This window comes from Rattus norvegicus, chromosome 1 (assembly GCF_036323735.1).
Source record: "Rattus norvegicus strain BN/NHsdMcwi chromosome 1, GRCr8, whole genome shotgun sequence".
NCBI lineage: Eukaryota > Metazoa > Chordata > Mammalia > Rodentia > Muridae > Rattus > Rattus norvegicus.
Window position 1 is genome coordinate 193,252,426 of NC_086019.1, and position 13,216 is coordinate 193,265,641.

A 13,216-nucleotide genomic window follows, 5' to 3' on the forward strand; every position below is an offset into this window, starting at 1 on the left:
TGGCTTAGTCCCTGGAAGCTCTGGTTGCTTGGCATTGTTGTACTTTTGGGGTCTCGAGCCCCTTCAAGCTCTTCCAGTTCTTTCTCTGATTCCTTCAATAGGGGACCTATTCTCAGTTCAGTGGTTTGCTGCTGGCATTCGCCTCTATATTTGCTGTATTCTGGCTGTGTCTCTCAGGAGCGATCTACATCCGGCTCCTGTCGGTCTGCACTTCTTTGCTTCATCCATCTTGTCTAATTGGGTGGCTGTATATGTATGGGCCACATGTGGGGCAGGCTCTGAATGGGTGTTCCTTCAGTCTCTGTTTTAATCTTTGCCTCTCCCTTCCCTGCCAAGGGTATTCTTTTTCCTCATTTAAAGAAGGAGTGAAGCATTCACATTTTGATCATCCGTCTTGAGTTTCGTTTGTTCTAGGGATCTAGGGTAATTCAAGCATTTGGGCTAATAGCCACTTATCAATGAGTGCATACCATGTATGTCTTTCTGTGATTGGGTTAGCTCACTCAGGATGATATTTTCCAGTTCCAACCATTTGCCTACGAATTTCATAAACTCGTTGTTTTTGATAGCTGAGTAATATTCCATTGTGTAGATGTACCACATTTTCTGTATCCATTCCTCTGTTGAAGGGCATCTGGGTTCTTTCCAGCTTCTGGCTATTATAAATAAGGCTGCGATGAACATAGTGGAGCACGTGTCTCTTTTATATGTTGAGGCATCTTTTGGGTATATGCCCAAGAGAGGTATAGCTGGATCATCAGGCAGTTCAATGTCCAATTTTCTGAGGAACCTCCAGACTGATTTCCAGAATGGTTTTACCAGTCTGCAATCCCACCAACAATGGAGGAGTGTTCCTCTTTCTCCACATCCTCGCCAGCATCTGCTGTCACCTGAGTTTTTGATCTTAGCCAATCGCACTGGTGTGAGGTGAAATCTCAGGGTTGTTTTGATTTGCATTTCCCTTATGACTAAAGATGTTGAACATTTCTTTAGGTGTTTCTCAGCCATTCGGCATTCCTCAGCTGTGAATTCTTTGTTTAGCTCTGAACCCCATTTTTAATAGGGTTATTTGTTTCCCTGCGGTCTAACTTATTGAGTTCTTTGTATATTTTGGAAATAAGGCCTCTATCTGTTGTAGGATTGGTAAAGATCTTTTCCCAATCTGTTGGTTGCCGTTTTGTCCTAACCACAGTGTCCTTTGCCTTACAGAAGCTTTGCAGTTTTATGAGATCCCATTTGTCGATTCTTGATCTTAGAGCATAAGCCATTGGTGTTTTGTTCAGGAAATTTTTTCCAGTGCCCATGTGTTCCAGATGCTTCCCTAGTTTTTCTTCTATTAGTTTGAGTGTGTCTGGTTTGATGTGGAGGTCCTTGATCCACTTGGACTTAAGCTTTGTACAGGGTGATAAGGATGGATCGATCTGCATTCTTCTACATGTTGCCCTCCAGTTGAACCAGCACCATTTGCTGAAAATACTATCTTTTTTCCATTGGATGGTTTTGGCTCCTTTGTCAAAAATCAAGTGACCATAGGTGTGTGGGTTCATTTCTGGGTCTTCAATTCTATTCCATTGGTCTATCTGTCTGTCTCTGTACCAATACCATGCAGTTTTTATCACTATTGCTCTGTAATACTGCTTGAGTTCAGGGATAGTGATTCCCCCTGAAGTCCTTTTATTGTTGAGGATAGCTTTAGCTATCCTGGGTTTTTTGTTATTCCAGATGAATTTGCAAATTGTTCTGTCTAACTCTTTGAAGAATTGGATTGGTATTTTGATGGGGATTGCATTGAATCTGTAGATTGCTTTTGGTAAGATGGCCATTTTTACCATATTAATCCTGCCAATCCATGAGCATGGGAGATCTTTCCATCTTCTGAGGTCTTCTTCAATTTCTTTCCTCAGTGTCTTGAAGTTCTTATTGTACAGATCTTTTACTTGCTTGGTTAAAGTCACACCGAGGTACTTTATATTATTTGGGTCTATTATGAAGGGTGTCGTTTCCCTAATTTCTTTCTCGGCTTGTTTCTCTTTTGTATAGAGGAAGGCAACTGATTTATTTGAGTTAATTTTATACCCAGCCACTTTGCTGAAGTTGTTTATCAGCTTTAGTAGTTCTCTGGTGGAACTTTTGGGATCACTTAAATATACTATCATGTCATCTGCAAATAGTGATATTTTGACCTCTTCTTTTCCGATCTGTATCCCTTTGATCTCCTTTTGTTGTCTGATTGCTCTGGCTAGAACTTCAAGAACTATATTGAATAAGTAGGGAGAGAGTGGGCAGCCTTGTCTAGTCCCTGATTTTAGTGGGATTGCTTCAAGTTTCTCTCCATTTAGTTTAATGTTAGCAACTGGTTTGCTGTATATGGCTTTTACTATGTTTAGGTATGGGCCTTGAATTCCTATTCTTTCCAGGACTTTTATCATGAAGGGGTGTTGAATTTTGTCAAATGCTTTCTCAGCATCTAATGAAATGATCATGTGGTTCTGTTCTTTCAGTTTGTTTATATAATGGATCACGTTGATGGTTTTCCGTATATTAAACCATCCCTGCATGCCTGGGATGAAGCCTACTTGATCATGGTGGATGATTGTTTTGATGTGCTCTTGAATTCGGTTTGCCAGAATTTTATTGAGTATTTTTGCGTCGATATTCATAAGGGAAATTGGTCTGAAGTTCTCTTTCTTTGTTGTGTCTTTGTGTGGTTTAGGTATAAGAGTAATTGTGGCTTCATAGAAGGAATTCGGTAGGGCTTCATCTGTTTCAATTTTGTGGAATAGTTTGGATAATATTGGTATGAGGTCTTCTGTGAAGGTTTGATAGAATTCTGCACTAAACCCGTCTGGACCTGGGCTCTTTTTGGTTGGGAGACCTTTAATGACTGCTTCTATTTCCTTAGGAGTTATGGGGTTGTTTAACTGGTTTATCTGTTCCTGATTTAACTTCGATACCTGGTATCTGTCTAGGAAATTGTCCATTTCCTGAAGATTTTCAAATTTTGTTGAATATAGGTTTTTATAGTAAGATCTGATGATTTTTTGAATTTCCTCCGAATCTGTAGTTATGTCTCCCTTTTCATTTCTGATTTTGTTAATTTGGACACACTCTCTGTGTCCTCTCGTTAGTCTGGCTAAGGGTTTATCTATCTTGTTGATTTTCTCAAAGAACCAACTTTTGGTTCTGTTGATTCTTTCTATGGTCCTTTTTGTTTCTACTTGGTTGATTTCAGCTCTGAGTTTGATTATTTCCTGCCTTCTACTCCTCCTGGGAGTATTTGCTTCTTTTTGTTCTAGAGCTTTTAGGTGTGCTGTCAAGCTGCTGACATATGCTCTTTCCTGTTTCTTTCTGCAGGCACTCAGCGCTATGAGTTTTCCTCTTAGCACAGCTTTCATTGTGTCCCATAAGTTTGAGTATGTTGTATCTTCATTTTCATTAAATTCTAAAAAGTTTTTAATTTCTTTCTTTATTTCTTCCTTGACCAGGTTATCATTGAGTAGAGCATTGTTCAATTTCCACGTATATGTGGGCATTCTTCCCTTATTGTTATTGAAGACCAGTTTTAGGCCGTGGTGGTCCGATAGCACGCATGGGATTATTTCTATCTTTCTGTACCTGTTGAGGCCCGTTTTTTGACGAATTATATGGTCAATTTTGGAGAAAGTACCATGAGGAGCTGAGAAGAAGGTATATCCTTTTGCTTTAGGATAGAATGTTCTATAAATATCCGTTAAGTCCATTTGGCTCATGACTTCTCTTAGTCTGTCTACATCACTGTTTAATTTCTGTTTCCATGATCTGTCCATTGATGAGAGTGGGGTGTTGAAATCTCCCACTATTATTGTGTGAGGTGCAATGTGTGTTTTGAGCTTTAGTAAGGTTTCTTTTACATATGTAGGTGCCCTTGTATTTGGGGCATAGATATTTAGGATTGAGAGTTCATCTTGGTTGATTTTTCCTTTGATGAATATGAAGTGTCCTTCCTTATCTTTTTTGATGACTTTTAGTTGGAAATTGATTTTATTTGATATTAGAATGGCTACTCCAGCTTGCTTCTTCTGACCATTTGCTTGGAAAGTTGTTTTCCAGCCTTTCACTCTGAGGTAGTGTCTGTCTTTGTCTCTGAGGTGTGTTTCCTGTAGGCAGCAGAATGCAGGGTCCTCGTTGCGTATCCAGTTTGTTAATCTATGTCTTTTTATTGGGGAGTTGAGGCCATTGATATTGAGAGATATTAAGGAATAGTGATTATTGCTTCCCGTTATATTCATATTTGATGTGAGGTTATGTTTGTGTGCTTTCATTCTCTTTGTTTTGTTGCCAAGACGATTAGTTTCTTGCTTCTTCTAGGGTATAGCTTGCCTCCTTGTGTTGGGCTTTACCATTTATTATCCTTTGTAGTGCTGGATTTGTAGAAAGATATTGTGTAAATTTGGTTTTGTCATGGAATATCTTGGTTTCTCCATCAATGTTAATTGAGAGTTTTGCTGGATACAGTAATCTGGGCTGGCATTTGTGTTCTCTTAGGGTCTGTATAACATCAGTCCAGGATCTTCTGGCCTTCATAGTTTCTGGCGAGAAGTCTGGTGTGATTCTGATAGGTCTCCCTTTATATGTTACTTGACCTTTTTCCCTTACTGCTTTTAATATTCTTTCTTTATTTTGTGCGTTTGGTGTTTTGACAATTATGTGACGGGAGGTGTTTCTTTTCTGGTCCAATCTATTTGGAGTTCTGTAGGCTTCCTGTATGTCTATGGGTATCTCTTTTTTTAGGTTAGGGAAGTTTTCTTCTATGATTTTGTTGAAGATATTTACTGGTCCTTTGAGCTGGGAGTCTTCACTCTCTTCTATACCTATTATCCTTAGGTTTGATCTTCTCATTGAGTCCTGGATTTCCTGTATGTTTTGGACCAGTAGCTTTTTCCGCTTTACATTATCTTTGACAGTTGAGTCAATGATTTCTATGGAATCTTCTGCTCCTGAGATTCTCTCTTCCATCTCTTGTATTCTGTTGGTGAAGCTTGTATCTACAGCTCCTTGTCTCTTCTTTTGGTTTTCTATATCCAGGGTTGTTTCCATCTGTTCTTTCTTGATTGCTTCTATTTCCATTTTTAATTCCTTCAACTGTTTGATTGTGTTTTCCTGGAATTCTTTCAGGGATTTTTGCGATTCCTCTCTGTAGGCTTTTACTTGTTTATTAATGTTTTCCTGTGCTTCCCTAAGTGTGTTCAGGTCTTTCCTGAAGTCCTCCAGCATCATGATCAAATATGATTTTGAAACTAGATCTTGCTTTTCTGGTGTGTTTGGATATTCCATGTTTGTTTTGGTGGGAGAATTGGGCTCCGATGATGGCATGTAGTCTTGGTTTCTGTTGCTTGGGTTCCTGCGCTTGCCTCTCGCCATCAGATTATCTCTAGTGTTACTTTGTTCTGCTATTTCTGACAGTGGCTAGACTGTCCTATAAGCCTGTGTGTCAGGAGTGCTGTAGACCTGTTTTCCTCTCTTTCAGTCAGTTATGGGGACAGAGTGTTCTGCTTTCGGGCGTGTAGTTTTTCCTCTCTACAGGTCTTCAGCTGTTCCTGTGGGCCTGTGTCTTGAGTTCACCAGGCAGCTTTCTTGCAGCAGAAAATTTGGTCTTACCTGTGGTCCCGAGGCTCAGGTTTGCTCGTGGGGTGCTGTCCAGGGGCTCTCTGCAGCGGCAGCAACCAGGAAGACCTGTGCCGCCCCTTCCGGGAGCTTCAGTGCACCAGGGTTCCAGATGGTCTTTGGCTTTTTCCTCTGGCGTCAGAGATGTGTGTGCAGGGAGCAGTCTCTTCTGGTTTCCCAGGCCTGTCTGCCTCTCTGAAGGTTTAGCTCTCCCTCCCACGGGATTTGGGTGCAGAGAACTGTTTATCCGGTCTGTTTCCTTCAGGGTCCGGCGGTGTCTCTGGCAGGGGTCCTGCCGCTCCTGGGCCCTCCCCCACGGGAGCCCAGAGGCCTTATACAGTTTCCTCTTGGGCCAGGGATGTGGGCAGGGGTGAGCAGTGTTGGTGGTCTCTTCCGCTCTGCAGCCTCAGGAGTGCCCACCTGACCAGGCGGTTGGGTCTCTCTCTCACCGGGTCTGGGAGCAGAGAGCTGCTGCGGGCCGGGATCCGCGGGTGTGGGACTTCCGGTAAACACAGAACGTGCCCGGTTCTAGAGAAATTCTGCTTCCGTGTGTCCCAAGCTCACCAGGCAGCTTTCTTGCAGCAGAAAATTTGGTCTTACCTGTGGTCCCGAGGCTCAAGTTCGCTCGTGGGGTGCTGCCCAGGGGCTCTCTGCAGCGGCCTCAAAGTCAATTCTTAATGACTCTAACAATGAAGTCACATGCCCTTTCAGATTCTCTCTCCAGGTAACTCTCTTACAAATAAGAAATGAAAGCCATAAGTTCACCACGACATAGCGATGGCACACGCCTAGAAGTCTAGCATTGGAAGGCAGAGGCAGGAAGGTCAGAAGTTCAAGGCCAATGTAAGCTACATGGAGAATTCGAGGTCAGTGCCTCAAACAGACAACAAATAGAAACATAAATATAAGATTCACAATTATTGTCTCTGCTACAGACCCTGGGGAGTAGGACTGCCACAAGGAGGTCCCCACCACCCACCTAACCTTGTTTCGCTTCTCTGTGTGATGGGTGGAGCCCCTCTTCTCCAGGGCAGAAGTGGATTATGAATCCTAGCATCCAGCACCCCAATTTGCACAGCTGCCTAGTTGAGGCTTACAGTTAAGTGATGTCTCAACATGCACTCTTGTGACACTCCACTCAGAACACCGCTACCCGGCAGCCTCAGCTGTAGGCCGCCAGACTTCACCATGGGTTCCTAATACTACTTCGTCAAGCTGTGGAGAGAGTCTTCATAGTAACTGCTAGGCCTAAGTCATGGAGGACAGAGCCTCTTCCTCCTCCTTCTACATCTCCCTGACCTCCCTGAATGTGATATCCCATGTGCCTGACATCTATACCGTCCCTTGTTCACTCAGTAATGCTCACCAAGCACCATGTCACATCATAGCATACCACAGACAAAGCGGAAACTGCCCCTGTATCTTCAGTTGTTGGGATGGTGTCCCTTCCACACAGCCTGGATCCTCCCTCCCTGAGGAGCCTGGGCTCAGCTGTCTAAGGTCTGGCATGGGCCATTGGCAGCAGGGTCCTTCTTCCCAAGGCCTGCTTCCTTCCTACTCCTACTTGGGTCCAAGTCAGAAATCTAGATCACCGGGACCAGGAGCCAACTTCCAATTCATCTCTGAATCTTGTGAGGTCTTTCCTAAAATCCAAGGAAGGACCAAGTTCCACAGAGACAATCCTACAAGTATGATTAATAACTTCTACAGGCGACGGAAATGCAATGCCAAGACCAAGCCAGTCCCAGGCTTGTGGTCGACACCCCCAGGCCACCATTTATTTATATTTGAATTTTTGGGTGAGTGCTGAGGCCAACGTCCCTGCTTCTCCTTGTTGCCTAATGACAGCCTGCCACAGGCAGACAGGGATGTTTAGAGAGATGCTTTTCACATCCACAGCACAGCAGCCCAAAGCCACTGATGGTGTTGGGAGGATGATGGAGGAAAGGAGAGATGGGGTCCCCAGATACTTCACAGCAATGGTGGCATTCGGGGGGGGGGGGGCTTACTCTGTGTCAGGGTTTCTGTATGCCAATCTAGCACCTTCTGAGAGAAAGCAAAGATTGTGAGCAATCTCCTGGGAACTTTCAAGAATCAGGGGTTGGGAAAGAAAGAATCTGAGGTTGGTAAGGTGGAAGCGGGCAGAAAGCAGGAAGGAAGAAGCACTCTCTGGCGTGGCCAGAGGATGCCAGGGCTATCCTGAGTGCGAGAGTATCCCCAAAGCGCCCATCTACTTCATGCCCACGTGCGGGCGTGTGAAGAAAGAGAAGAGAGCCAGAGCCAAGAGTCGCCGGCTGGAGAGGAGGCGCGCAGCGACCGCCGGCTGAGCGTGCAGCTGGGCGCAGAGCCCAGGGGCCGCCCAGTAGTCGGGAAGCGGTGCAGCGCGCCGGGAGGGAGGTGGCGGCGACGACAGCGGGGCTTCCCCAGGCTTTCCCTCCTGGGTCCTGAGCGCCGGGCGCCAGCCCTGGACACAGAAGCAGCACTGCTTGCAAGTGAGCAGGGAGTTCCTGACGCGCCCCTGACCGGAGTGATCGGGAGTGGGACCGGAGGAGGCTGGTGCGGTGTCTGGGTGTCCGGGAGCCCAGAGCGGGAGGCTGGGACTCAACCCTTCCCGCCGCCCCCACCCCACGCCCGCCTCCCGCCCCCGCCCGCGGCCTGCAGCGCGCCTCCCTCACCGCCCAGGCTCCGGAGAGCGGCTCCGGCCGAGTCGTGGGAGCCACGGACGGCGCCAGCTGCCGCTGCGGGAGCTACTCTGGCTGCACCATGCGGGAGCTGGCCATTGAGATCGGGGTGCGAGCCCTGCTCTTCGGGGTCTTCGTGTAAGTAGTGGTGCACCGCGGGCGGGGACCTAAAGACTCATCCTCTAGGAGCCCCAACTTTGTTTGCGCTGCTGTGTTTCTCCGGGGCCTGGGTTTGAGGTTCCCTCCTTGATTGGTACGGGGATGTTTCCTGAGGGATCAAAAGAACCCCTCTCCTCCTTTTCTCAGAACCCTTAATGCACAGTAATCCTAGCATGCCCGGGACTGGAACCTGCTTCCCTAGTAGCTCCTAGTCTGGAAGCAAGTCCAGCGGCCCTAGCTCCAGTGGTCCAAGTCTGAACCTTTCACCAACCCTGCACACCTGTCCCTGGAATTTGGGCAGCTCCTTAAGACCAGGACACGCAGCCAGGCTGATGCCCTAGGGAAGTTTTTCTCTTCTGATCTTTTGAAGCTGATGATGACAGTTTTTGCTCTTGGCTCCATCTCCTGCCACCCCATGCTGTGCCTGGGCAGCCAGGGTCAGCCTAGGTCTCCTTGTATGTCTCTGGCTCCTGAACTGACATCCCTACAGAGCATCAAATAGGTGTCTGCGTTACTTCTCTGGCTGGAAAACTGTTGCCATGGCGGGTTGGGCAGGTCAGGAGCTGCAGCAGCCTGCGGGGCTGGGAACACTAGGAGCTCCTTTTACATGTTGGGGGGTGGCACAAGCCCTTTGGGGACAGCCCTGAAATGTTCAGGTGGCACCAAGGAATAGTCATTTCCGATAAAAAGGAGGGAGCCTGGTGCTGTTCTTTCAGAGATGTTTGTGCTCAAGCAGCCGGGACTGCCTCTCACTGGCTCTAAGGCCTGCCACAGGGAGCTCTCTAGTCTCTCTAGTCTCTCTAGTCCAAACCCACCTAGTAGGCAGCCTTAAGTGCCTATTACCAAGTCTGACACCTTTGCACTTTTACCATCAGTAGTAGGTCTGGTTTTTTCTTTCCCAACCATGGCTGGCTGACACATTTTAAATATTAAAGTTGCACAGACTTTCTTGATTTGCTGGAGTCTTGGTGTGTGTGTGTGTGTGATCAAGGCAATCAGTAAGCCCCCCCTCCTATAAATTTCTGCCCCAACCATGGCAGTTAGGCAGATGAGTAGTATCAAAGACTGCTTCTGCACCTTGGGGTATATACATGAAAAGTAGTGTTTCTATTTATTTATTTATTTATTTATTTATTTATTTAGTGTGTGTGTGTGTTTGTGTGTGCGAGCACACACGTGCGCATGCACACATGTGCACCTGCAAGTGTGCCGTGTGTTTAAATTAGGGATTAAATTCATCCTGAGGATTCATTCATACCATCAGAAAAGACTGGGAGCTCCCCAGATGTGGGTCACCCCTCCCCCTTCTGACTGAACACTAGTGTTATTCACTGTGCACAGGGAGAAAGAACTTCAGTTGGATTTTGATGCATTTGAAAAGAATCAAGCCCTTTCCCCTTCACTCACTCTGGCTTTCAACCTTTGGAGTAAATGTTCCAAGGAGTGGGTGCTGGGTGACTGCATGTGGGCAGTTCTGGGTTGGCAGATAGGCTAAAACCTTCTTCAATGATTAGCTGTTAAAAATGGTAGACTGGTGGTTAGTGCACGGTAGAACCTAATATTTGTTGGAGGAACATCTGTGCAAAAATAATGCAAAAATTGTAACATGAGATAGGCTCGTGGGTTCTCTGCTTTAATTGCTTCCAGGAATATTTATTTTAAAAGGGTTTAGCAAACCACATGTGAAATATTTATATTCCTTTCAAACATCCTCCCAAACACTTATGAAATGTTTACAAATATACAGTGGCTCGTGTACTGAGGTAGAAAACTTGGTACATGTTGTTTATGTGTGTCTGGCTTCTTCTGAGGACGTTATGTAAAAAACGAAACAAACAAACAAACAAAAAAACCAACCAACCAATCATCAACAACAACAAAAATCCCATCTCTTTTCAGTCTGTCCCCCAAAGTCCCCTCCTGTGTTATTTAGTGGGGCATCTGCAATCGCCTGCCACCACAGGACACATATGGGCATTGATTGCGTTTTGGCTTGATTCTTGAGCTTCATGTGAAATTGCAAACATTATCTCTAAAGACCAGATTGGCACTGAAGACAAGCTGGGGTTGGTAGTTTGGGCAGATAATAGCTTCTGGGAGAGCCTAGGAGGAGCGGGAAACAGATGACCCCTTGTTTCCTCTGATAAGCTTCTGGCACCTTGGCAGAGGCTAGCTTTGGCGAGGAAGTTCTCTTCTCCCCCTTGGCGGCACTGTGGTGAGGAGGGGACCAAGTGAAGGCTCACTGCCATGAGGACAGTGGTCTCTGCAGCCCTGGGACATCGGGGAGGTCTGTCCAGGCAAGTTGAATCTGGTTTGCCTGCTACAACGACCAGTGCAGACCATGCAGTCATCACTCATTTGAACCTGGCACGTCTGCCCTACCTCCCAGAACCAGCAGCTAGTTTTAAACCAGAGAGAGAATCCCCCCTTGTGTTAGCTTATGCTCTAGAGTGGTGGTTCTCAACCTTCTTAATGCTGCAACCCTTTAATACAGTTCCTTGTGTTGTGACCCCCAACCATAAAATGTTTCTTTTCTACTTCATGACTGTGATTTGCTGCTGTTATGATTTGTATTGTAACCTACAGATATGCAGAATATCTGATACGCGACCCCTTTGCAAAGGTCATTCGATTCCCCCAAAGGGGTCATGACCCACAGGTTGAAAAGTGACCCGCAGGTTGAGAACTGCTGTTCTAGCGAATCTTCTCCTGGAAATGTGCTTGCTCTCTGATCGCCTTCCCTGCCCGGAAGTGGGCACGTCCTCTCAGCTGATCCACAAACTATTCGCTGTAGACTTTAAGTGAGGTCTAATGAGATGGGCCTTGGATTCATAGGCATGTAAGCTCTCTCTTGCCAACTCTTGAGGAAAAGCCCTTTGTCTGGAAGTCTGGTTCGATACCCAGGATTTGTGCATTTAGACTCAGAGAACAGTCTGCAGACAATTTCACTCTCAGTGCCTCTGGAGCAGCCCTGCTTCAGAACTTAAACAAGGAAAGGACAATGACAAAGGAAGAGCGACAGTGACCAGTGACTGCTGTGGCTGTGCGTGTGCCGAGGGGAAGGTGTTTACCAGAACTCCTTGTTAGGGAACTTAAGAGGGCCACGTGCAACTTAGAGGCTACAGTTAGTGTGCTCTTGTGAGTGTGTGCTTGTGAGTGTCAAGGACCCTACTGGCCTTATCTGGGGATTGAGACAAGCTGTCACCAAAGATATGAGAGAATCAGCAAGTGTTTCTACAAATGCCAGCAAGACCTGGACTTTACCCAGCAGCTCTGAGCTCCTGGTCACCAGCCCTGGGTACCAGGTTTGCTAGTACTGGCCTTCCAGTGACTTTTACTATCATTGCCAAGATGGGAACTTCCATTTGTTGAGGGAATGCTGCATGTGAGGTGGTGATGAAGACTATCACATCTTGGGGATGGAGAGAGATGGCTCAGGGTTTACAAGTACTTACTGCTTTTGCAGAAGACCCAAATTCAGTGCCCAAGACCCACATTGGACTTCTGGCAAACACCTTCATGTCTAACTCCAGGGGATATAATACCTTCTTCATACGCCTAATGGCACCGGAACTCCCACAAGTACATATCATACACCAGTGTACACGTCATACATGATATTTGTAGGACTCCAGCCTGGGCTGGTTGTGGTAGCTTGTACAAAATACTCAGTTTACTGCAAAGGAGGAATGATTAACCCGGGGAGTGACGAGAAAGTGGGAATAGATGCCAGGGAATGATGCCCAGAGATGACTGCTCACCTAAGCATCCGGTGCCAGGTGTGCGGGGGAGGCCTGGGCTCAAGGACGTTCCTGCACAGTAACGGCCTGGCAGCCTAGCGGCACAATTTGGATGGGGAGCAGCTCGCCAGGTGTGGCTTCGGACTGTGGGTTTCATAGACAAGGTGGGGTGTTTTCTGATAGGAAATGAGCTTAGGATAAGAATGTAGGGAGGCCCTTTAGGTGTGTGTGTGTGTGTGTGTGTGTGTGTGTGTGTGTGTGTGTGTAGACCAGAGGTCAACCTTAGGTTTTATTTAGACACTGTTCACTTTTCTGTTTGTTTGTTTGTTTGTTTGTTTGTTTCTTCCTTCCTTCCTTTCTTTCTTTCTTTCTTTCTTTCTTTCTTTCTTTCTTTCTTTCTTTCTTTCTTTCTTTCAACTGTGTCTCTTACAGAACTTTCCAAGGCTAGGCTAGATAGCCAGTGAGTTCCACGGATACACCGGTCTCCACCTTTCCACTGGGGAATTAGTCATGTGCCACTATGCCCAGCTTTTGTTTGTTTGTTTGTTTGTTTGTGTATCATAGATTCCGGGGATCAATCTCAGAACCTCGCACTTGCAAGGCAGACAAACACCTTCCAGGCAGTGCCATCTCAGCAGCCTGGCTCCAAAGGTTTGAAATAAAGAGCCAACTGCTCAGGTATTTGCCCAGTGGTGTTAAAGGACCACGCCATTGGTCACACGAGTTTTGTTCACTTCCACGGGCAATAGTGTGTGGCTCTGCTTCACTATAGAGCCGTGAAGTGTGTGGGTACCTTCTTGTTTGCTCTTGTGCTGTGGTTGGTCATCTCCGTGCTTGCCTGCTGTTGGATTGCCAATAGCTGTCCTCTAAGGTTTAGGACACATCCCCATCTTCTTTCCTTTCCCCTTTGCTCCCGCTATAACCTTGCCCTTTGACCTGGCTTCCCGTGGAGATTCCTTGGAAATCTGGGTGTGCTGCTTCACTGCAGAGTGA

General features: G+C 46.3%; 1 protein-coding gene across 7 annotated transcripts in view; it reads left to right on the forward strand.

The window, feature by feature from the left end:
- Positions 1–7,755: 7,755 nt before the first annotated feature.
- Positions 7,756–13,216, forward strand: part of Plpp4 (phospholipid phosphatase 4) — a 129,479-nt gene continuing 124,018 nt past the window's right edge. For 2 of the 7 annotated variants that reach the window (XM_039078528.2, XM_039078539.2), the window contains exon 1: positions 7,756–8,462. In XM_039078528.2, coding sequence (XP_038934456.1) covers positions 8,407–8,462 — 56 coding nt within the window. In that variant the 5' untranslated portion in view covers positions 7,756–8,406. The remainder of the gene's footprint in view (positions 8,463–13,216) is intronic. The other 5 variants (XM_063263429.1, XM_039078533.2, XM_017589220.2 and 2 more) reach the window with 5 other exon arrangements.